Source organism: Chrysochloris asiatica, unplaced genomic scaffold, assembly GCF_000296735.1.
Source record: "Chrysochloris asiatica unplaced genomic scaffold, ChrAsi1.0 scaffold00009, whole genome shotgun sequence".
In the NCBI taxonomy this organism is placed as follows: Eukaryota; Metazoa; Chordata; class Mammalia; order Afrosoricida; family Chrysochloridae; genus Chrysochloris; species Chrysochloris asiatica.
The window spans coordinates 1,154,216-1,179,258 of NW_006408527.1; the positions used below are offsets into that span (position 1 = coordinate 1,154,216).

The following is a 25,043-nucleotide window of genomic DNA, read 5'->3' on the forward strand; positions in this document are numbered from 1 at the left end:
CTATATATGTAAGTTTAGGTAGGTCGTGTTTATCCAAAAATGTATCCATCTCTTTTAAATTTTCAAATTTGTTGAAGTATAACTCTTCATAGTATTCTGTTATTATCCTTTTGATTTCCTCTGGTTCCGTTGTGACCTCACCCATGTTAATCAACTTTTTAAAAAAGACAAATACATCATTTTTGACATAATCTCCTTGCTTTTCGATACACCTTGTCCATCTGTCAACAAGCTTTTGTATACCCTTATTAAAAAATGTTTTAGGGTGAGCTGAGAGCCATGAATGCACCACTGTCTTCACTTCTTCATCAAAGGTGAGTCTTTGTCCTTGAAGGGCTGCATTCATGGAACCACACAGGTGAAAGTCCAATGGAGCAAGATCAGGACTACAGGGAGGATGATTTAACATCTGAAAAGGAAGTTTTTGCAGTGTCAGCAGTGTCATCAAAATCACAAGGCCCTTCCTTAGATAGTAGTCCTCTGCATTTAATCCAAAGTTTAGGCTTTAGCTCTTCAGTCAGGGAGCATCTCATTGTAATGAGCACTGTTGGTTGTTGAACCTTTTTCCTGATAGTGTCTAATACTGATCCTTAAGAATTCCAGAAGACTGTAAGCATCAATTTTCCAGATAATGATTGACTTTTGGACTTTTTCTTGGTCAGCAATTGACAATGTTTCCATACCATATGCCATTTACTCTCAGATTTGTAGTGATGAATCCATGTCTCATCACTGGTAATGATTTTTTTAAAAGAAACTTTTACCTTCCTTCCAGTGCCAGTCCAAATTTTGTTTGCAGATGTCCAAATGTTTTTGTTTCTTCTCTTCCATGAGTTGTTTTGGTATTCATGTTACACAAACTTTTCAAAACCCAAGTCTGTCATGGATTATTTCATAGGTAGAATCATGGCTGATTTGCAAATTATTTGCCACATAATCTGCTGTCACTCATCTATTTGACAGAATCATTTCACGTGCACGCTTAGTGTTGTCATCAGCTATGGACATGGATGGGTGTTTTAATATAATCAGAGTGTGGATAATTTTTGACTCATTTTAATATCTGTAGTACATGTACATATATACTAGGTGTATATCTATATGTTTATATTACACCTACCTTCCAAACTGAAATTTTGCCCAAGTTTCCCATCATTTTAGACAATTAAATAAATACGGATAAAAAAGACTTTTTTTAATCAAATAAAAGTAAATTTATATTTCTGAGAGGAAAAAAAATGCTGCAATAAATTTGAGCATTAAAATGTTCTCCAGGAGAAGATATATAACTTGGGAAAGTATTAGGTAAAATATAACATTAAGTCTTATCGTTTTTGTTTTTGTGTTTATGTTCTAGTATTTTAATATGTTTTATCCAGTGAGGAGTCAAAAGGAAGGGCATGATTATTTATACATATGAATGTAAGATTTAAAGTTTTTCCAGTAAGGGAGACAATATGTTTCCCTAATGCCGAGAAAAAATAATTGTATCCCAAAACTGACATAGTTGTTTTGGATTCTATAAAGCAGGAGATAACATTTTGAATTCCAAACTTCATTGGTGAAAGTAGAACAAATTAGAGTAAAACTAGAAAAGTTAATGTGTTGGTTAAAGTTTATTCTAAAACATCAAAAGTTAAATACTCTTCAAATGTCAAATTTAATGAAAATTTACTTGCCACAGATTGAAGAAAACAAATAATCACAGTATAAATAGATTATAGTAGTCTAAAATGTTGCGGCTAAAATATTTATAAAAATACATTTATCTTTCTTTTCACTTTGATTTGACAGGTTGTGTTGGATATAAACTTTGATTTTTTGGAGGGGAGGTGTTAATGAGGTCACTTTTTTCTTAACTACGTGTTGGAAACTCTTGAGTGACATGAAGTAGAATCAGCATTTGATTTACGCTTCCATACTTCAAAACATATTCTTGAAAGATACAATGTTATGTGACTACTTTTTAATATAATTTTCTTATTTTGTTATTGTTGAGAATGTTGTTGTTGTTGTTAAGTACCGTGGAGCCGGTTCCGACTCATAGTGACCCTGCACAGTGTTTCCTAGGCTGTAAATCTTTACAGGAGCAGAACACCTCATCTTTCTCCCATGGAATTGCTTGTAGTTTTGAACTGCTGACCATAGGGATGGCAGCCTGACTCGTAACCACTACACTACCAGAGATGTACACCAATTCAACAGTTTCTACATGTATCATTTAGTGCCATTGATTACATTCTTCAAATTGTGTAGCCATTCTCATCCTCCTTTTTTACTTGTTCCTGTTGTTGTTGTTGTTAAGTGCCATCGAGTCGGGTCCGACCCATAGCGACCCTGTACAGGGTTTCCGAGGGTGTAAATCTTTACGGGAGTAGAAAGCCTCATCTTTCTCCCGCGGAGAGACTGGTAGTTTCGAACCGCTGTTCCTCCCCTCCTAAAATAAATTCATTGGCCCCTAATGTTCTTATCTAATCTTTTGAGTTGCTGTTGTCAATTTGATCCCTTATAGATAATTCATAAAAGAGCATGATGCTCTAGACCAGGGTTAGGGAGCACCCGGCCTAAGGGCTGTATTGGTATTAAATGCCGTCGAGTCGATTCTGCAAGGAGTTGCTGGTAAGTTTGAACTGCCAACCTGTGATTCAAACAAACCTTTCAGTCCAGTACTTACTGTACAGTGCCACACCAGGACACTGAGGGCCATATAAAGCCAATGAAATCATTTAGTCTGGCGCTGCCAAGACAATCACAGTTCAAGCGATCACATTGTTGTTGTTAACTGGCATCAAGTCAGTTCTGATTCATAGTGAGACCTTGTATAGGTTTCCAAGGAGCAGCATGGTAGGTTTGAACTGTACACCTTTTGGTTCACAGTTCAGTGCTGATTCATAGCACCACACCAGCCATCACATCAGGGTGAGTTAATTAAGTGTTTGACTAAATATAGCAAGATAATTTTTAAGTTGATAATTTTGTATGGCCCATGAATGATGTTATAAGTTTTGGAAGAAAAAAGGTTCCCCACCCGTGCTTTAGATACGCATTTTTTCTAGTTAACTTAAACTACTGCTTGGTTATAAGAAGACTTCAGGGAGTATTTTTTATTTATAGTTTAAATATTATCTCAGGGCAATAGTTTTAAGGATTCACCCAACCTTTATGATTCCAGGAAGTCTGAAATTCACGAGTACTTGAAAATCATTTCTGTTTGTACCCTTTTTATCAGAATCCTTCCATGAACTTTTTTGTATTTTTAACTTTTTATTATGATTTGACTAAAGGTTAACAAAGCAGATCATGAGTTTTACACTCAACTGTTCTTACACTTTCCTGATTGCAGTCCATTCTGTATAAAAACATCCCACTTTCTCCCCGTGGTTCTTATTTCCATTCCATTCACCTTCCCAGCCCTTCGGAACTGTCCTTAGGTAAATTTTGCCCTTTTGATCTTGAATGGTTGACCATTCTATGGTGAGCATACCTTATTAGTGTTGTTGTCCCCACTATATACCTATCTACTGCTTGGCTGAAAATGGGGCTAGAGGGTCAGTCTACTAATAAATTCATTTTTTAAATCAATGAAAAACATTAGCTCAAATATTTTTGTTTGTTTTATTTCTTTTCTTCTATTATTTATGATTTTTCAGTGGTAAATATGTAGGTACCAAAAGAATGCCTTTTTGAAAACTAGCTCCACAGTTACCAACTGGAGTTATTGAAATTTTATATTATTGAAATTATCTGAGATAACTAACTTAAAAAGCAAATTAGAAGATTAATAAATACTATTTATTTAGCATCAGTGGGCTCAAGCAAGGCGACAATTATGAGATTGGCCCAGGACCAGGCAGTGTTTCTTTCTGTTGTGCATAGGGTCTCTATGTCACTATGAGTTGGTACCGACTCAATGGAACCTAACAACAACAACAACAATATTCATGTACAGAATTCCCAAGAGAAATATTTGCTTAAAAATATCCCCTTTGAAGCCGATCACTCATCTACAAGAGCGGGTGCCCATGATTCAAGTGGCTGAAGCTCCCTGAAAGTGACATTAATAATGAAACAATACAACTGAGCAATTCTAATGGCCCATCACTAAATAAATATTTGTGAGATAAATCTAGAAAAATATTCAAAAGAGAATGACAAGAGCCAAGTCCTGGATAAACTTGCTGAAGGAAAAGAGCAAGTATATTACGTGTTCAGAAACCCCAAAGCCAAAAGGCCAAACCAGTTGTCATCAAGTCATTTCCAAACCATGATAATCCACATATGTAAGAATAGAACTGTGCTCTGTTGAGTTGTCAGCAATTGATATTTCAGAAGTAAATGACCAAGTCTTTCTTGTGAAGCACCTCTGAGTGAACTAGAATTACCAACCTTTAATTTAGTATTCTAACATGTTAACTACTTGTGCCACCCAGAAACCATATTCAGAAACACAGTCTGTGGGAATGGGACTTCTTTCATTACTTTAAAGTCATATGACAAATGACAGAACTTTGGGCTAGTGTCATAAAACAAGAGGGAGATACTTGTTGTTTTATCACAAAAGCAAAACGACTTGCACTCTTGGATCCCAGATGACCACGTAGAGAAGATCTCAGACGCATTTTTTTGCTTAATGCTCAACAACTGACTTAACATTTTAAAATTTCACTCTTCACCCAGATTATGATATGAAGAGCAGTTACACAATTTATGTTTGGAATCAAACTAATTTTGAATCTTTGAAGCTAATAACAAAACACAGTAAAGGTAATGCATTCTTACCATAGGTTTAGTAGGGCTACTTATTGTTGTTGTTGTTGTTGTTGTTGTTAGGAGACTTTGAATTTAAGACCTTAAATTCTTTGCTTTTTAAACAATTGAAAACAAATGAAAGACTAAACTAGTTTTCTTACTGAAAACTCAGAAAGAGATTTCACATTCTGCTGTTACTATGTTGAGTTTCGTTCAAATGTTGATGCAACTGGAGGTAGCAGTGAGCTACAAGAAAAAGGAGAGCACCTCTTAAACAGTGGTTGATTTTTGCCTGCCACAGAAAACATCTTTCTAATTCATGTAACTTATGCCAAGCATAGGTTCTAAGACTAAATTTCAGCAACTGTTCAGTGTTTGATTTGTCAAATATAGAGAGTGTCAGTCTCTCAAACCTAAAGTGAACATGCAAATAATTATTTGATTGTTCAAGCACATAATTTCTTCCACAGTTCCTGGAGAAAACACAGAGTTACAAGAGCTTTTCAAAATTAATTTCCATATAAATTTCTTTTTTTTTTTTTTTTTTTAATGCAGTGGCCTATGCTCTGGATATATAAGCTAGACTCTGTAGAGATTGCATTGTCTGAAGATTGGGTTCATAAATAAGAGATCATATAAATTACAAGGAAAATACAATTTATTAAAAAGAAGAAGGAGGATCACTGAGAAACAGGGTTCCACCTATGTGGTGTTTTCAAATTAAATAATCACTGACATAAAAACTTGTATATGAAGGAAAGTATTCATTTACAATTCTAAATCTTCCATACACTGGAAGCACAGACATACAAAAAATAATTCATATTTATAGAGTATTATAATAGAGTATAAAGCATTGTTGAAGACTGAAACAAGTTGCATGATATCAAATGTCATTTATAGAATTCTAATGATGCTGGGAAAATATTTTTAAACTTTGAATTTTTTAGTAACATGGTACATGTGGTCTCAGATAAAGGCCTTATGGAAATCTAATTATGTCACATGTGTTAAGGAAGCCAAGTACTCTTAATTAAGCTGGTGATTCTTTAAAAACCGATGTTCAACTTTCAGATTTGTTGCAGTGGAATTCTCTACAACCCCCAGCCTGGATACAGCTTTTGTGAAGAGAAATATTTCCCATTTGCTCTGAAATCAATGGGAATTTGTTGTGGTGGCAGAATACAGGAAGTACAACCAGGTCATCAGTGCTACTCTGGGTATTACGCTAGAATTCTACCAGGTGAGGATTTTTCCAGGTGATCTTGATAATTATGTTGTTGTTAGAGACATCAAGTTGGCTCCGACTCATAGCGACCCTGTATAGGGTTTCCAAAGAACAACTGGTGGACTTGAAACACCATCTTTAGGATTAGCAGTCCAGAGATCATGGGAACCTGAAAAAGAAGGGGAGTGGTTCATGTCACTGAACTGTTTCATGCATCTCCCACCAAAACTTGAACTCCTACCACATCCCCATGGCCTGTGTAAATATCATGTTCATGTCTCTGCTTTGGTGACATTTAAGGAATGCTAAGGACCAGTCACCCTGGTGGCACAGTGGGTAAGTGCTTGACAGCTAACTGAAAGGTCCTTATTTGTATTTACAACCTTGGAAACATCATGGTTCAGTTGTACTCTGCCCTGTAGGAACCCTATGAGTTTGGTTGGTGTGAAAACTACATGCAAATGAATGGGGAACACAAGTGTCTTATAGATCTGCTACATAAGAAAATAAGCTGTTGACCTGATTTTGACTCAAGAGCCAATGATTATAAGACACTGTAGAACTGTTTCCTAGGGTTTCCTAGACTGTACATTTTTATGGCAGCAGACAGCCTCATCTTTCTCCCATGCAAAGGGACTGGTGGGTTTGAGGGTTTGAATCTTGAACTTTGTGGTTAACAACCCAGAGCTTAACCCACTGTGCCACCAGCCAGGGCTCCTTGGATAGCCAGATACCCACCCACTGCTGTGAAGTCAATTCCTACTCATGGCAACCGTGTCTAGTGTTTCCCAGGCTGTAAATATCTATGGGCACAGCAACCTCCCTCTTCCTTCCAATGGAATGGCTGGTGGGTTTGAACTGATGAACTTGTGAGTAGCAGTCCAGTACTTATCCTATAGCACCACCCGGGTCTAATTCTTTTTATTTTGTGACTTTCTTTTATTCAAAAGGCGATATATTTTCACCATCAAATCAATACAGTTCTTAATATCCCACTCTATGAAGCTCTTCTCCATGTCCTCTATTTCTATTCTGAACCAAGCAGGCATTATTTTGGGATGGATTATAAACACAAGTTTCTTTTTTTCTGAGAATTCTAGATTACTCTTCGTAGCCTCTAATTACACTAGGCTGAGCAGGAGAAGAAAGAGTGCAGCCAAAAGAAAGATACAGAATTTTACCCTCTCGCTTTGTGTCGTAGGGCAACTGAACTTGCCTTCTTTCTCCCACTTTCTGGTACAAAAAGCCATGTTCTCTTAATGTATTTGAGAATTGTGATAACAAATGCATATTGATAGTAATGATCACAAAGCATCATCAAAGTCACTGAGCGGTTCTAAATTAAGACTACATATTAAAAACCCAAAACTAAACCTTTTATCATCGAGTAGATTCCAATTTATGATTACCCTAAGTCCCGGTGTGGCACTGTAGGATAAGCATTGGACTGTCTCAACCACAAGGTCAGCGGTTCAAACCAACCAGCTCCCCTTTGGAAGTGCTCTGCAGTGTCATTATGAGTCACAACTAACTAGATGGTACTTAGCAACAACAAGCAAGGACAGAGTAAACTGTCTCAGAGTGTTTACAAGGCTGTAAATCTTTACAAAAGCAGCCTGCCACATCTTTGTCCCCCAAGTGACTGAGGGATTCCAGTCACCAACCTTTTCTTAGCCACTGTGGCACCAGAAAATGTTCTTTACATATTATATCTCATATATTCATCATTCTCAGAGATTGGTATTGTAATTCTAGGTTATGAATAAGAAAACAGATTCAGAGAGAACCATAACAAATTCATATATGTGGAAGAGTTGAAGCATTAATCTAAGTGTATCTATACAAAATCAATGCTCTTTTGAGCACTCTTAGAGTATCATGGACTGCCAGGAAACAAACAAATCTGTCTTAGAAGAAGTGTCAAGAACGTTCCTTAGAAGCAAGGATGGCAAGGCTTCTCGCGTACTTTGGGCATGTTTTCAGGAGGGATCACTCTCTGGAGAAGGACAATATGCTTGGTCAAGTGGAGGGTCAGTGAAAAATAGGAAGACCCCCAATGAGATGGATTGACACAGTGGCTGCAACAATGAACTCAACTATCACAACAATTGTGAGGGTGGCTTAGGACCAGTCTGTGTTTTGTTTTGTTGTCACTATGAATGATAACCAACTCAATGGCTCCTAACAACAATAATGATCAGTATTAGTTGCTATCAGTTGAGTCCAACTTATGGAGGCCCCATGTGTGTCAAATTAGAATTGTGCTGTATAGGGTTTTCAGTTGCTGACTTTGGGAAGTAGATTTCCAGGCAAGGTACATAAAGGAAGACTCAAGCCATTTGCACCACTGAAGGAATGTGTGAGTGCTCTACTGCCATCTGGAGCCCCGGTGTGACACTGTGGGATAATGCACTGGACCGCAAGTAAGATGGGTTTGAACCCCACAGTTGTTGGTTCAAATACATCAGTCACTCCTTGGAAACCCTACACAGGGTTGCTATGAGTCCGAACCGACTCAACGGCCCTGAACAATAACATGAACAACTACTGCCATTTGTATAACCAAAACATGTTAACCTTTTTTAGTCTTTTTAAATGACTATTCAAGTTTTCTAAGGAGCTCTGGTAGTGTAGCGGTTACAGGTCAGGTTGCTAACCTCAAAGTCAATTCTTTGAAGCTACTAGCTGTTGTGAGAGAGAAAGATGCGGCTTTCTGCTCCTGTAAAGACTGACAGCCTCAGAAACCATGTACAGGGTCACGGTGAGTCAGAACCAACTCCACAGCACACAACCACCACCACCAGTCAACTTTCATAGACTTTTTTATTCCCAGAAGTGTCATTGTTACTGCATTTTTTTGTCTACCATCTAAATTTCATATTAATGTCTTCTTTAACATACAAAAAAAATGAGAAGTAGAGAAGAAAGATAAGGCTTTGTTGTTGCTAAGTGCTATCAAGTCAATTCCAACTCAGAGTTATTTTATATAGGGTTTCCAAGGAGTCCCTGGTGAGTTTGATACACCAACCTTGTGGTTCAAACCAACCTTACAGTTCAGTACAGTATCCCACAGCACCATTAGGAAATCTGAATTTTTTGAGATATCTTATTTAATTTGAAATCTGTGTCAAACATCTAGTAAATTCAGGCATTAATTGCTTAGTATATCGGGCTGCGAACCTTAAGGTCAGTGGTTCGAAACTACCAGCCGTTCCGCGGGAGAAAGATGAGGCTTTCTACTCCCATAAAGATTTACACCTTCGGAAACCCTGTTACAGGGTCGCTATGGGTCGGAACTGACTCGACGGCACTTAACAACAACAACATATAAATCTATCATGCAAGGCATGTAAGTTGAAAAACATGTCTTACCCCTTGTCTATTTTGCAAAACTCTGGAACAAAAATGGGCATGGCAGTAGTTAAGTATTCTGAACTTTATTCAAAGAGAAAACTTCCACTCTTACTCTTCATAATATTCCCTTACAATTAATAGAAAACTCTGTTTTAATAGCAGTGCTGTTATTTCTAGGTCTCAAGCAAAAAAAAAAAAAAAATGTAATTGAACTCCTAATAAAAGATTTTTCAAATAAGAAAATAAACTAAGGAAATACAGCTATTGTAGAAAAAATGCTAATGTCGTCCTATAACAACTTTTCAAACACTAAAATGCTTTAAATAAATTATAATTGGGGATTCTTCACCTATATCTCATATTTTTCCTTTCCTGGAAAAAGTTGCTTTAAAAATTATAATTTGAAGGGAAGATGGGAATTTCCTGTTAATGCATTCTTAGCCTTCTCCACACCAATAGACATTAGAAAGCTCTTTCCTAAGTTTGTTGTTACAAAAGAGTCAGTTCTGACGCATAGTGACCCTGTATAGGGTTTCCAAGGACAGCCTGGTGAGCTTGAACCACTGACCTTTCAGTTCAAACTGACTTTTCTGTCTATCACATTAACCCCCAACGCAAAACTAGTTTAAAACTAAATATTAGTGTTTCCACTTCTGAATCACATTTTTGATAATTGATGATATGCAGTTAACTGTTCAAACTCTGGAAAAAAAGTTCTAGCTCTTAAAATTTTTGAAAAAAAATTTGGTTGCACCTCTTACTGCTGTTTTGGAGTCCTGGTGTGGTGCTGTGGGGTAATGCGCCAGACTGCAAAGTCATTTGAACTGCAAGGTCAGTGGTTCAAGCTCAGCTGCTCCTTGGAAACCCTGTACAAGGTTGCTATGGGTCAGAACCGACTCGATGGCACTTAACAACTGCAACGATATTACTGCTTTTAACTCTTAGAAGATTTTCTTGTCTTTTTGCTCACTGTTGAACTAAGTTTAATGATGAACTTAGGAGAAAAAAATCATTCTATTTCAAATTAAAATTTTACATTTTTTCCTAATATTAACAAAAGCATCCATGAGCTATAACAAGAACAAAGAAATAAATCATAGAAATACAATACAATACAAATAGATTTATTACAAATGTGAAATACAATGCAAATAGAAATACAAATGTGAATTGTTGATATTATATAAACTTTTTAAAACAAGAATTTATAAACATGCATGGTCCATATGTTGGCACATGCTCACTCAACCCTGGAGTATTTTAAATTCTACCATCCTGTGGAACTAGCTCCACATTCGAATTCCTTTCAAGACATTCATTTTTTACAATATTGGTATGCTTATCATGGAGTCCTGGTGTGGCACTGTTGGTTAACTCGCTGGACGGCAAGGTCGGTTTGAACCATAAGGTCAGCGGTTCAAACTTACCAGCTGCTCCTCAGAAACCCTATAAGGGGTTGCTATGAGTCAGAACTGACTCGACAGCACTTAAAAACAACAACTACGGTATCCAGATGAGAGAACTCCAATCTCATGGAATACTCAGAGTGTTTTTCTCCAATCATTAATCTCAGTGTACCTAAATGAAGAGCTTACGTGGTGACCTCTCTCCTCAGCTACTGGACATTGTTAACTAGTTTGTTGTTGTTGTTGAGTGTTGTTGAGTCGATTCTGACCCATACCGACCCTGTATAGGGTTTCCAAGGAGCAGCTGGTAAGTTTGAACTGCCGACCTTGCAGTTCGAACGGCTTTGCAGTCTGGCGCATTGTTTATGTCAAAAAAGAAAGCCTGATGAATCCCAAACCATCCTGTATCAGAATGCAATTAAAATTCAATCAGTAGTCTGCCTGAGATCAAGGCTGAGATGAGCATAGGCGTTTTGATGTTTATGGGTGAGTCGGAAACAATTGGTTAATTATATTTACTTAATTTTTTCCCTGGGTCCTTCCCTCTGTTGCAGTCTATGAAAAAAGAGCCTGTAGAGCAGAATGCTCATCACACACCCCCTTTCTTATAAATATGCTAATGACCCCAAGCTAAATGTTAATGTGGGTCATTCTTTGATAAGAATAACAATTAACTGTAGCTTTTAGAGAGAAAACATTTTCAAGCCTGGCCTGAAATAGATTCATTTTAAGAGGTTAATGAGAGGGTGACTGATCCTTGTATCTTATGTCTAATGGCAGTTCTTTTTTTTTTTTTACCCAGTGGAGGAAAAAGAAACCCTGTTGGCACAGTAGAGCAGTATTAGAAGCCAACCGAAAGGTCAGTGGTTTGAGTCCACCAGCCCCTCTTAGGAATAGCGATGTGTGACCTTCAGCTTTCCTAAAGAGTATAGCCTTGAACACCCTATGAGGTAGTTCTATGTTGTCTTATAAGGTAGCCGTGGAATGAAGGATATCATTACTGATGTCAGCTGGATCTTGGCTGAAAGCAGAGAATACCAGAAAGATGTTTACATGTACTTTATTGACTATGCAAAGGTTTGCAATTGTGTGGATCATGACAAGCTATGGACAACACTGTGAAGTATGAGTATTCGGAACTCTTAATTTTGCTCATGAAGAACCTGTATATAGGCCAAGAGACAGTTGTTCAAACAGGACGAGGGAACACTGAATGGTTTAAAGTTAAGAAAGGTGTGTGACAGGGTTGTAGTCTATCACCATACTTAATTCAATCTGTATGCTGAACAGATAATCTGAAAAGCTGGGTTATATGAAGAAAAACATGACATCAGGATAGGAGGAAGACTCATTAATAACCTGAGAGATGCAGATGATACAACCTTGCTTACTGAAAGTGAAGAGGACTTAAAATACTTACTGATGAAGATCATGGGTTGCGTCTCAACATAAAGAAAACAAAAATCCTCACCACTCGATCAATAAACATTATCCATATAAATGGAGAAAAAAATGAAGTTGTCAAACACTTCATTTTGCTCTGATCAACCATCAACACTCATGGAAGCAGCAGTCAAGAAATTAAACGATATAGTGCATTGGCAAATGTGCTGCACAAGACCTCTTTAATGTATTTAAAAGCAAAGATGTCAGTTTGAGGAATAAGGTGTGCCTGACCCAAGCCATGGTATTTTCAGTAACCTCATATGCATGCAAAAGTTGAACAGTGAATAGGGAAGACCATAGAAAAATTGATTCATCTGAGTTATGGTGTTGGAGGAGAATATTACAAATACCAAATTGAATTGCCAAAGGAACTAACAGAGCTGTGTTGGAAGAAGTACAGCCAAAGTGCTCCATGGAACACAGGATGGCCAAACTTTGTCTCTCATACTTTGGGCATGTTGTCAGGAGGGCCCAGTCTCTGGAAAAGGTTATCATGTTTGGTAAAGTGTAGAAGGTTGGAGAAAAAGAGGAAGACGGCCCAACAAAATGGATTGACACCGTGACGGCATAGCAATGATTGTGATGTTGGCCCAGGACCGGACAGTGTTTTGTTCTATTGTGCATAGGGTCACTATGAGTTGGCACAGACTCTATGGCACCTAACAACAACAACAACAATATGACTCTAAATCTACTCCATGACATTGAGTTTGGTTTTGTTTTTGGTTAAAGGTAAAAATCAGCTTTATTTCTCATTGATATAATCTACATCTCCTTTTAAGAAGCTCTTTTTTTTCTATCAGTAACTTGAATACAAATTATGAGAATTTCTGCTCCCGCAAAGATCGCTGAAGTCTCAGAAACACTCTATACAGGGTCTCACTCTAGAAGTTGGAACTGACTTGACACTTAAAACAACATTAAAGCGCCATTATACTCAAAAAAAGTCTTTTTTATTCTGTCGCTGCCTTTCCCCAGCACTGTTTACCTTGTTCTACCACCACTCCCATCGGTTTCTATTGAGTCCACACCCACCCATGGCGGTCCCATGTGTGTCAGAGGAGGACTGCCTCCATAGGATTTTCAAAAGCTGATTTTTCACAAGTACATCACCAGACAGACCTTTATTCCCAGGCACCTCTGGGTGAACCCCCAACTGTCAGTCTTTTGGTTAGCAGTCAAGCACATCAATTGCTACTCCACCTGCAGACTATTCCGGTCCTGAGTGGTGGTTAGTCATTGGACGCTTCCTGATGTAAATATGGCACACAATGTTAAAGGATACTTTGCCTACAAGGAACTCTGTATTCTGTGACACTAAAGAGTTAAGAAATATGACAACTACCGTATACACTACAGTGGAAGATCCTTTTTCCCATAGGGAAACCCTGTACAGGGTCACTATGGGTCGGAACCGACTCGACGGCACTTAACAACAACAACAACAATTTGCTACTTACACTAAACTCATTCCTCTTTCTTTGACTTCTGGTACCAGAATACTGAAAAATTCACTAAGTTGTCTTCTATATATAAACACCCCATTGTAGAATCCTTTCCAAGCCAATTGTCCTCTGAAATTGTCTCCTGAAATTCCAATTTTAGGAATCCACATCTTAGAAGAACGTTGAGTGTTTCTGCTGAGTATTTACCCTACAGAAATGAAAAGTTGTGTTTACACTTATAAATGTTTATAGCAGCTCTTTCTTAAATGCCCAAAGCTGGAAACAACCCAAATATCATTAGGTGGGTAAATGGATAAACTGCCGTCAGCCATACAAAGGAATATTACTCAGTAATAGCCTAGTGTGGCACTCTAGTGTAATGCGCTGAACTGCAAGTTCAGTTTGAACCACAAAGTCAGCGGTTCAATGTTACCAGCCGCTCCCTGGAAACCCTATACAGGGTCACTATGAGTCTGAACCGACTCAACAGCACTTAACAGCAAGAACAATGAAAAGGAACAATCTGTTGATACAGGCCAAAAGGTTCTTATGCTACGTGACAAAAGCCAGTCCCAAAATGTTACACACTGTTGAGATTCTATTCGAATGACAGTCTCAATAAGAAAGCCTAAAGTGATAGAAAATAGATCAATGGCTGCCCAGGCTATGGCAAGAGGAAGGGGAACTATAAATGAATAGCATGATGGAGTTTTGAGAGGTGATGAAACTATTTTGTATCCTGATTGTATTCATGTGTTAAGATCCATAGAACTGTATGAATTTTAAGAAGTTCCAATTTTATTGAAAGATATGTTAAAATTAAAATTAAGACAAGATTATGCGTTAGAGTTCTGTTTCCATTTTCTAAATGGAAAAGTGAGATGTATGAACATAGACAAATCACTCAGCCAGTCAAGATTGGAATTTTCATAATTAAATCATGGACTGAGCTCACAGAAATAGCATAATATATACTAACACACTGACTTACGTCTCATGTTGTAACATCTTGTATTTTTCTGGTGAAACAGAAAGCAAGCAGATACCCATCACAATTATTATGATAACGCCTACGTAAAAAAAAAAAAAAAAGAGAAAGAGGCAATGTGCTTGTCAGAGGCTAGACTCTTTAGTTCACATATTATTTTTATGATTACATTTCGAATGAAACAAAGTGTTCTGTATAGTATTTTGGGGCTTTGATGCTGCCCTGCTATGGCGCTATAGGATAAGCACTGGGCTGTAAAATTGGTTTAAACATCAAGGTCAGCTGTTAAGACCCACAAGCCACTCCTTGTAAACCCTGTACAAACAGGGTCTCTATGAACCCGTACTGACTTGACTGCACTTAACAACAACACCAATTAGTGAATAAAGTCATAGCCTTCAGTCAGATTGCCTGGCTTCATAGCCTTTTTCTTTCATACATTACTTCTTTTACCTTCATTAAGTTACTCAGCTAAGAAACATAAGTGGTGAAAAATGTCTCTGATATCCATTGAACTGTTGAGTTAGAACCCCCAAAGTTTGCATAATCCTCTATGTACAAATAGAAATGTTTTTAAGAATGTAAATTTTAGGAGAACAATACAGGCAAAGGGGTTCCTGGGAGCTCTATAAGGGGTAGGATACAAACTTTAATAAATCTAGTCATAGCCAGGGTTCAGGTGTGTCTACTCATCAGAGTATATAAAAGGGAAGCCTGTTAAGAAAGTTAGGAATCCAATGTCTACTACATCCTATGAAAACAAAAAACTTTGAAAGTTGACATTTGGTAATTGACCCGAAAAAGTCACAGCTTCCAACATTTGAGGAGAGAGAAGATTTTCTGTTTATGTTACATCATAGCCTAGGATCTAGGACCTAGAAAATGCACTTGCCTCTGATACAATTGATGTGGGGAGACATTTTGTCTCCTGTATCTTGGTGTAGCACTGTAGGATAAGCACTAACCACAACGTTGGTGGTTCAGATCCACCAGGCACTCATCAGAAACTATACAGAGTCATTATGAGTTGGAACTGAGTCATAGCACTTAGCAACATCAACAACAAATGTAGGATTCAATTTTTGAGGACTGTATCTGGGAAGCGAACCGGAAGGTCAGCAGTTCGAAACTACCAGCTGCTCCGCGGGAGAAAGATGAGGCGATCTGCTCCCGTAAAGATTTACAGCCTCGGAAACCCTATTCAGGGTCGCTATGGGTCGAAACCGACTCGACGGCACTTAACAACAACAACAACAACATCTGGGAAGCAACATTTTATATAAAAGTACAGTCTCTAAGTGGAAATCACGTGTCTGTAAATGTCTTACACAGAGAAAGATGAGCCTTTCTGTTCTCATAAAGATTTACAGCCTCAGAAACCCTATGTAGGGTCACTATGAGACAGAACTGACTCATTGGCACACCACCACCACCACCACCAAGTGTCTTCGTTTTCTTTTGTGGCTACAACAAATGACCACAAACTTAGTGACTTAAAAAACCGTATATTAAAATACACAGTTCCTTCTAGTTATATACAAGAAGAACAAAGGATTTTTATATGTGTGTATAAATATATATAAAGTTTTTTGTTTTTATACTTTTCAGGAAACTAGGATATATATAATTTTTATTTATTTTGAAAATGCCTTCCCCATTACTCATGTGAACACGTGTCTATACTCTTTTGTTTGTTGTTAAGTGCCATTGAGTCGATTCCAACTCATAGTAACCCTGTATAGGGTTTCTGAAGAGAGGCTGGTGAGAATGAACCACCAAACCTTGCGTTTCAAACAGACCGTCCAGTCCATTGCATTAATCCACAGCACCACACCGAGAGTCTAGCCTCTAACCGGTGAATAAGTCTCCCTTCCCTCAAACCTCTGTTAGCCATCATAGAATGATTCTTTTAGCATGAAAATCTTTTCTTGACTTTTTACAACAGTGGTCCCAAACAATAGCTGCCCTTTTGTGATTGACTAATTTCACTCAGGAGTCCTGGTGGTGCTCTGGGATAGTTATTAAACTGCTAACTATAAGGTTGGTGGTTCAAACCCATGAGCTGCTCCTTGGAAATCCAAAACAGGGTTGCAATGAGTTCAAACCAACTGAACAGCACTTAAAAACAACAAATTTCACTCAGCATAATGTCTTCCAGGTTCATCCATATTATGAGGTGATTTTTCAGATTCCTCATTATGCTTCAATGTTGCATAGTATTCCATTTTGTGTATGTTGTTGTTGTTATGTGCCGTGGAGTCGGTTCCGACTCATAGCGACCCTATCAGGGTTTCCAAGGCTGTAAATCTTTATAGAAGCATAACGCCTCATCTTTCTCCCGCGGAACAGCTGGTAGTTTCGAACTGCTGACCTTGTGGTTTGCAGCCCAATTCATAATCACTACGCTACCAGAGTAGCACATGTTATTTTTAAATCTTAGTTCTCACAGTCAAAACTCTAAATAGACTGAAATCAAGGTGTCAGCAAGGCTGCATTGTCTTCTGGAGGATCTAGGAAGAAATCTCTTTGTCTTTACCAGCTTCTCGAGTTTACCTGCATTCATTCACGTGAGGCCCCCATTCCATTGTAAAACCAACAGTAGCTAGCTGAGCCTTTCTCACACTGTGTTTTCAACCCAATTCTATCAGCTACCTTAATTCAATGTAGCATAATCATAAATTCCAAGGATTAGCACATAAACATCTTTGGGAGATCATTGTTTGCTTACCATGTTACATTTATGGCAAAGTCATTGTGAGAAATTAGAGGGAACTTCTCTCAACTCTGGGATATAACAGCCCAAAGTAAAAGCAAAAGATATTGTGCACCCTGAATGAAAAGACATACAAAAACTGCTGAGCAGATAGATCTACTACTCTTAATTATGTATCTGACTCAGCTATTAGAAATAGAATGGTATGAGAGTTGGGAACAATAGAGAATTGAGGGAGGACAATCTTGTCAGTGACTCTTAAATCTTGTACAAAGCAAATTCCAAGCTCATTCATCTTTTTCATGAAACTAGTAGGATATTACAGGGAACAGCAAATCCTTTCTGAGCTGTGTGGATACAGTGCACTGCAGTTATTTAACAGTCTTCTTTTGGGGGCAATAAAACGTACAAAAAAGATGACTAATCTTTAAAAATAGGAGAGCTGGTAGTATAGCGGATTAGGAGCCCAACTGCTAACTGAAAGTTGGAATCTACCAATCGCTCAACAAGAGAGAAATAGGCTTTCTGCTCCCATAAAAATGTATACCCTTAGTGGCACACAGCGACCACCATTGCCATTCCCTAAAGAAGGGAGCATTCAGTTGGTGGTGGTGATGGTCATGTGCCATGGAGTAGATTCAAAGATGGGAATATCTAGATACAGACCTCTAAATGCTCAGTCTATTCTCTGAATCCCACATCTGTACATTCTTAGGCCGAGACTCTCAAAGACAGATTTGAGGTCTGAGGTGGTCACAGAGACATCAGGTGAATAGTAATCAATCCGTGCCATCATCGTAGTATAGATTTGAGATTCTTCTGGAAATTTCAGAAAGAGGTTCTTAAGCCCACATTTAATAGTAGTAGCCATTTACAAAGTATATCTCATCCCAAAATGTTTATAATAGTAGATTTACTAGACAGAATGGTGTGCTGATTTGAGAGAAAACAAAGAAAAAGACAAGGTTCCTGAGAAATACTTGAAATTTGTATCATTGAGGCATTTTTGGTTATACCTATGAAGGAATGCTAGAAAGGTGGATGGGTTTATGGTAGAGAGTGTAGCACAAACATCTGTTAGATATGAAACCTTCGGTTTATACCATTGCATGGAATTTCTCCCTCTTCAACTTTGTGTTAAGTACAGTTGTGAACAGACATTATAGCTAGTTTCACAGAGAGGACGTTCTGTCACAGTTCGTTCTTTTCCGTTCTAATTATTGTTATTGTTGAGTGCTGTTGATTCGGTTCCAACCCATAGCGACCCCGTATAGAGTTTCCAAGGAGCAGCTGGTGAGCTTGAACTGTCAACCTTGCAGTTCAAATGGCATTGCAGCCTGGCGCATTAACCCACAGCGTCACACCACTGGATTGTTAACCACAAGGTCAGTGGTTCAAACCCACCAGCTGTTCCATAGGTTGCTATGAGTCAGAACTGACTCAGTGGCACTTAGCAACAATAACTATTAAGGCAGACCAAGTGTTCTTTCAGTGACTCTTTTCCTTACAAAACCAACAGATGCCTTTGCATGGAGGTGGTCTTGTTCTTGGGTTTATCTAGTTACTTAATCTAAGTAGATTCTTTTGTTGTCTATTGTTTTTGTTGTGTTTTGTTTTGTCCCTGTTCAAAAGTATCTTCAAAGTTCTTAGCAAGGTCTTGTAGTTTAGTGAACAGACTTCCTGCTACACTCTCTTCTGGCTTTCAGGGGATTGAAATACCTTCCTGACCACTATTAAAGGTGACATATTTGTGATAGGAGTCCTGGTGTGACACTATGAGTTAATGCACTGGACTGCAAAATCATCTTGATTTGCAAGGTTTGTGGTTCAAGTTGTTGGCTGGTCCATCTTCAGGACTAGGGAGTCTTGAGGGTAGCAGGCTAGCATAACAAAGAATCTCAATGAAGGGGAGGAACTAGTTTGACTGGCTAGGAACTTTAAAATACGAATACACTCATCAAGGAAATAGGAGAAGTTGATGGGGAAAAGGGAGAAACTAACTTTAAATGGGAATGCTCCCAGTAAGGACTAATAGGTGACCTTGGGAAGAGATTGTGACCTTGTAATACCCAGTTAAAGGGGAATGGGAGGAGGGGCTTTTTCAAGACAGGGGAATGAAACTATTTGTAGGCTGGCCATGTAGCCCATCTGCCCTTGTCTATGTTTTGGATGCCTGATTTTGTAAAATCAAATAATGAAAACCTCACTCTCACTAAAATGACTACAGATGGGTTTATTTGAGTGTTTGTTGATATCCACAATGTTTCTCACAAAGTTCACCAGTTCCACCTTGGAAACCATATACAGGGGCGCTATGGGTCAGAACCAACTAGACAGCACATAACAGCAACAGCATATGTGATAAGGTGGCATCGTGTCATAGTGACTGAGGCACTTGTCTGCTAACTGAAAGGCAGGCAGATCAAATCCAGCCAGTGGCTCCATGGAAGGAAGGGCATGGTGATGTGTTTCAATAAATACCACAGCCTATAAACTAGCCTATTCTATCTACTCTATAGGGTTGCTATGAGTTGAAATCAACTCCTAATTCTAGTAATACTGATACTTATGGTAACGAACATGTAAATGTCATCCGAAATCAGGCCCAGATGTTTTCCCAGTTTATAGAACTAGATTTTTGACCAATGAATTTGGACAGAAAAGACCTCAAGGATACCTATGAGTATTTATCCTATTTTTTTTTTTTAAATACTGTGATGACACACCAAAGCATTCACCAATACAATAATTTCCATATTTATTATATAAACATTGTAGTTACCTTATTTTTATTACACTTAAACATACACACACATATACACACATAGCTAAGTCAAAAAGTATTGCTATAGAAATCTTTACTAAGCAAAAACAGCAATATGTGACATAGTCTCTACGTATACATTTCTGAATGTCTTAACTCTAAATTGGTATGTACATGCTCACACATTTATGTAACTTTAACACAAATATGTATACACACACACAAAAAAAAAAAAAAAAAACCTAAATGAAATTGTATTGAGATTTGGTAATTTCAAAATAACAATATTGTCTTCAGTAGTTTTTCTAGTCAGTTGGGGTCTGTAGGAAGATTATGATAAGATTTGGTTGTGAGTCACAGCTGATTTTTAAACCTGTGCAGTCATTGCTATTGTCCTAAATTGGCAGGTGAAGTATGCTGTCCAGATGAACAGCACAATCGGGTTTCTGTTGGCCCTGGCGACTCCTGCTGTGGCAGAATACCCTACTCCACCTCAGGACACTAGATTTGCTGTGCTGGGAGGCTCCACAATTGCCATGGGCAGCAGTGTTGTGGTGGACAGATTGTGAGCAGAGTATTAGAGTGCTGCAGCGGAGAGGACGAAGGTGTGGTGTACTTGCGCCTTCCAGGTAAGGAGTTCTTGTCAGCCTTTAAGTAAGTGAAGGAAAGGAAGAGCAGAGAGCAGCAGAGAGGGAGATATTAGCCCTTTATGTAAAGCAAATATTAAGCCCACTTTAATTAAGTTCAGTGTAACAGTTGGGTATGCATTATATAACAAATGCAAATTTCATCTCACATTTTTGATGTGTACTTTATGCATTTCATAAACACATATAGATCAAAATTAAAATGAAATCCCAAGAGGAACTTGGAAAATATATGTCCATGAAACACACACCCACACCGATGCAGTGGTTCTTGATCAAGATTATATTTCTTAGCAAATTTTAACAGCAGAAAAATGTATGGTACAGTGCCAATATACTTTTATTTGCCTATTCTGATATGAAACTTAAAAATGAAAACAAACAACCACAACAAGAAAACCCACTGCCTTTGGGTCAATTCTGACTCACGGTGAGTGACCATAAATATTATAAGTAGAGTTGCTCCATAGGGCTTTCGCCTTTCTCCCACAGGCTGATTGGGTTCCAACTACATATATATAGGTTAGTGGTTGATGCAAACTATTTGTACCACAACTAAGAGTAATATTACTTATTATTGATTGACCACTTACTACCTCTAATTGACACAGTGTCAAATTCTTCATAAATATTGTTTCAATTAATCTTTACAATAATCTCACAAGATAGATTCTATTATTATATACTTTTTTATGAATTAGGAAACTGAGCACAGAGATTAGAAGCTTGCCTGAGATCATATACATAGTCCGATTGAGAGTTTATGAAGTAAAATGTTTATATAATTTTCAGCTACTTCTTAAGAAAAGAATACTAATTATGGAAACAAAGCAAAATATACAAAGGAATGTTTATTTAGAATGGGAAAATGTAAAAACTGCAAAATTCTAAAAGCAGATAATCTCACTAACATAAAAGGTATCATATTTGTATTATGTAATTCCCAACATACTTCTACAGTGTTTCAGTCATTTCGCATTTTTATCTTATACACTTGATTTCCTCGTATCATATTCTTATAACAATATTTAGAATTATTGTCAAATTCAGAGAAATCTCTATCAAATTTATTTAAGATTTCAGTACATTTCAGTAACTTGTCTTCTTGAAATGACAGCATAAGTAGCAAGTTTTCTTGAATAACCTTTATGTATAACAGAATTTAAGTTTTTTATTAACCACAGATGTCAGTATTTTATGTGAAATCAGCAGAAAAATATTTTCCCAATGTACTTGTGAGTTACTCTTCTTCACAACTTGTATTATCAAACAATCAAATTGCTTATACATTGTTTGAATTCTATACTCATCATTTTTTAATAGTTCACGTATTTTAATTTTATCTGAAATTCATTTTGTTTCAATTTGCTTTTTGAAATCAGAATAGTTTTAATTGATTTCAGTGTTCAATTTTATAGCTTTTGCTATATATTGCATTGATTTTTCTATCTGGTCTTTCTCTTCATTTAAACCTTCCATTTTTATACATATAAAATTGTTGTTGTTGCCAAATGCTGTCAAGTCGGTTCTGACCCATAGGAATCGTGTATCAGGTTTCCTAGGAGTGACTGGTGAGCTTGATCTGCTGTCCTTGCAATTCAAACCAACATTGCAGTGCAGCCCATTAACCTACAGCGCCACACTAGGACTCCTATATACAAGTTGTTCTTGTTGGTAAGTGCCATCAAATCAGTTCTGATTCATAGTGACCCTGTACAGGGTTTCCAAGGAGCATGTAAACGGTCAACTTCTTATAGTTCACAATCTTGATGGTGGCTAGGGTGGAGGTGCAGTGAAGTTTGCTGTCAGTAATACCACAGAATACCAGGCAAAGCAGATACAGGGCAGAGCTCCAAAACTCGGAACCACATAGATAGGAATATTTTAAAAGTTTGAAGGCTTATAAATTGTGGAACTTGTAGATGAAGTAAAAAATTGCGTACTTTTGAATCTGCCGGGCTGGGCTTGGAGGCCTGGAGCTGACATCTTGGGTGAGACCAAATTGCAAGACCAAGTGAGGGAACAGAAACACCACAGAAAAACACCACGGAAACCACAGAGCAAAGGTGAACAATACACTTTGTCATTTTTGCTTTGTTCTGATTTTATTTTATTTTTTTTCTTTGGTATCTGGTCATTGGCGTGCCCACTCTTTGCCCACATCCATTTTGGTGACTAGAGGGGGAGCCTGAGCTAGTGAACACCTCCCCTCACCACTGGTGGGTTCTGTCACGCATGCACACAGATACTCAGCCCAAGAGCAGACCCTAAACGTTTTTTGTTTGGTTGGTTTTTGTTTTGTTTTTTAATACGGGCAAGGGCAGGACAGAGCTGTAGAGAGGGAAAGAGTTTAAAAACAAAACAGGCCAAAAATTAAATTAAAGCCTGAGGTATAGCATAACAACAAACACTGGCATCTTGAAATCTCTCAGGCAGCTTTGAAAACAAGAAGCTGAAGAAAGTCATACTCATATTAGGACATTAAAGTCATATTTGTATTAGGCTGCTTTTTTTTTTCCCTCTTCTCTCCGTCCTCTCCCTTTTCTGTGACTATAGACTGCAGTATTCAGTCTAGTTTTTGTTGCTGTTTTTTGGTGTGTTTTTGTCTCTTGTTTTTTTTTATTTTTCTGCTGGTGCTGTTTTGCTGTTATATGTTCCCCTTCTACCTTTGGAGGACTCTTTCTCTATATATTTTACACAAGAAGAGTCAGCAACTGCTGCCATATAGCCAAACTACAATCATGCTCTATAAAACACCCAAACCCAGGCAAGAACCAATACCAGCGGCCATATACCAGGGAGGCAGACAACACCTGTGAAAGTTACTCTGAGTTAAGCAATAAGAAGAGTGAAAAGGGAAGCCCACATACTGATCACATCTACCTGGAAGCAATCAGAAAGCATAAAAAAGACCAAAACACATACTCAGTTAAGTATTAAGGCCACAGATAAACATTAAACATGTCCAAGAAGCAAAAGCAGATGACCATATCAGCACATGTCCAGAAACAAGATAAAATGTCTGAGACAAATGACCTAGAGGTAGACCTGGACTCTATTCTGGAAGGAGGGCGGGCCTTGGAAATGCTTGAGAAGGAATTACAGTTGGCAATCCAGTGCTGATCCTACAGCACCACACCAGGAGTCCATATACAATTAGGAGTCTTTATTTATTTTTTTAATTTCTTCATCCTTCCAAATGGTAATTTGAAAAAAACAAAAACATATTCAAGGTTTAACAGAATTTTTAAGGAAGTGATTATATATATATATATATATATATATATATATATATATATATATATACATACATACATACATATATACTTAACCCAAATTAAACGTTTCCCCTTTAATCCTAAAAAAGTCCATGACCACTCCAACCCCAATCAAAAGGAGGGAAAGTAGGACAGAGGACAAATTAAAGGGGCAGGCCACAGCATCTTAACAAATTGTAGGTAAATATTATACTTTGAAAATTTTATTTGAAATAATAAGACTGCATGTGCTCTTGAAAGGTTACATGCAAGCAAAGAGCTCTGAAGTTAAAGTTTCATTAGTTTCATAGTAAATCTATCCCTGCAATTAGTAATGTTGATGCCCCAGTTCCAATCTTCAAGACACTGTAATACTTTGCTGAAAATGATTTATGAATTCGCTACCATCTTTCCATAATGTCTTCTCTTCCCAAAACCTAAGAACGAATTATTTATAATACACATAATGATTGCTGAAATTGAGTATCATAGTACATTGATAAATAACAATGTGCTTGTATATTCTAACACATACTTTTCTATGTAAACTCTGGTGAAAATCACTTAGAAAAATATTTCAATAACAAAATCAACCATCCGAATAATCAATACTTGGTGTGCCTGAATCTTGTTTCTAAATTAAAATACAAGATTGTCAGTTTTGTGAGAACAGTTAAATAACTCAGAATGTCAGATTAAGTTATTCACAATTAAGTTTCAATCCTCTCAATCTGAGAAAGGCTTGTCTTTCTCCTTTAAACAACACTCCCCCCCAAAAAAAATAAATCACAAAACTGTTAAGTCAAGTTTCCTGAAACCTACACTACATAGACAATATTCCATGTTCAGTCTTTGCCAAACTAAGTTCTGTATGCTTGGTATTTATTAACATGTTTAATCCTCACACACCCTATGAGATAGACACTATTATTGTTTTCTGTTTTACTTATGTAACAGAAGTTATATAACTGTTCCCAAATCACATAGCTAGTAAATGGTGATGTTACTTCAGGTAACACTAACTGTTATTCTAAATGAATCTCAAA

The 25,043-nt window shown here is 37.5% G+C and overlaps 1 protein-coding gene across 1 annotated transcript in view; it reads left to right on the plus strand.

Annotated features, from left to right (window-relative positions):
* USH2A (Usher syndrome 2A (autosomal recessive, mild)) overlaps window positions 1-25,043 on the plus strand; it is a 1,370,557-nt gene that overhangs the window by 1,060,688 nt on the left and 284,826 nt on the right. Inside the window, 2 exon segments of the mRNA XM_006834191.1 lie at window positions 5,824-5,992; window positions 20,501-20,722. Coding sequence (XP_006834254.1) covers window positions 5,824-5,992; window positions 20,501-20,722 — 391 coding nt within the window.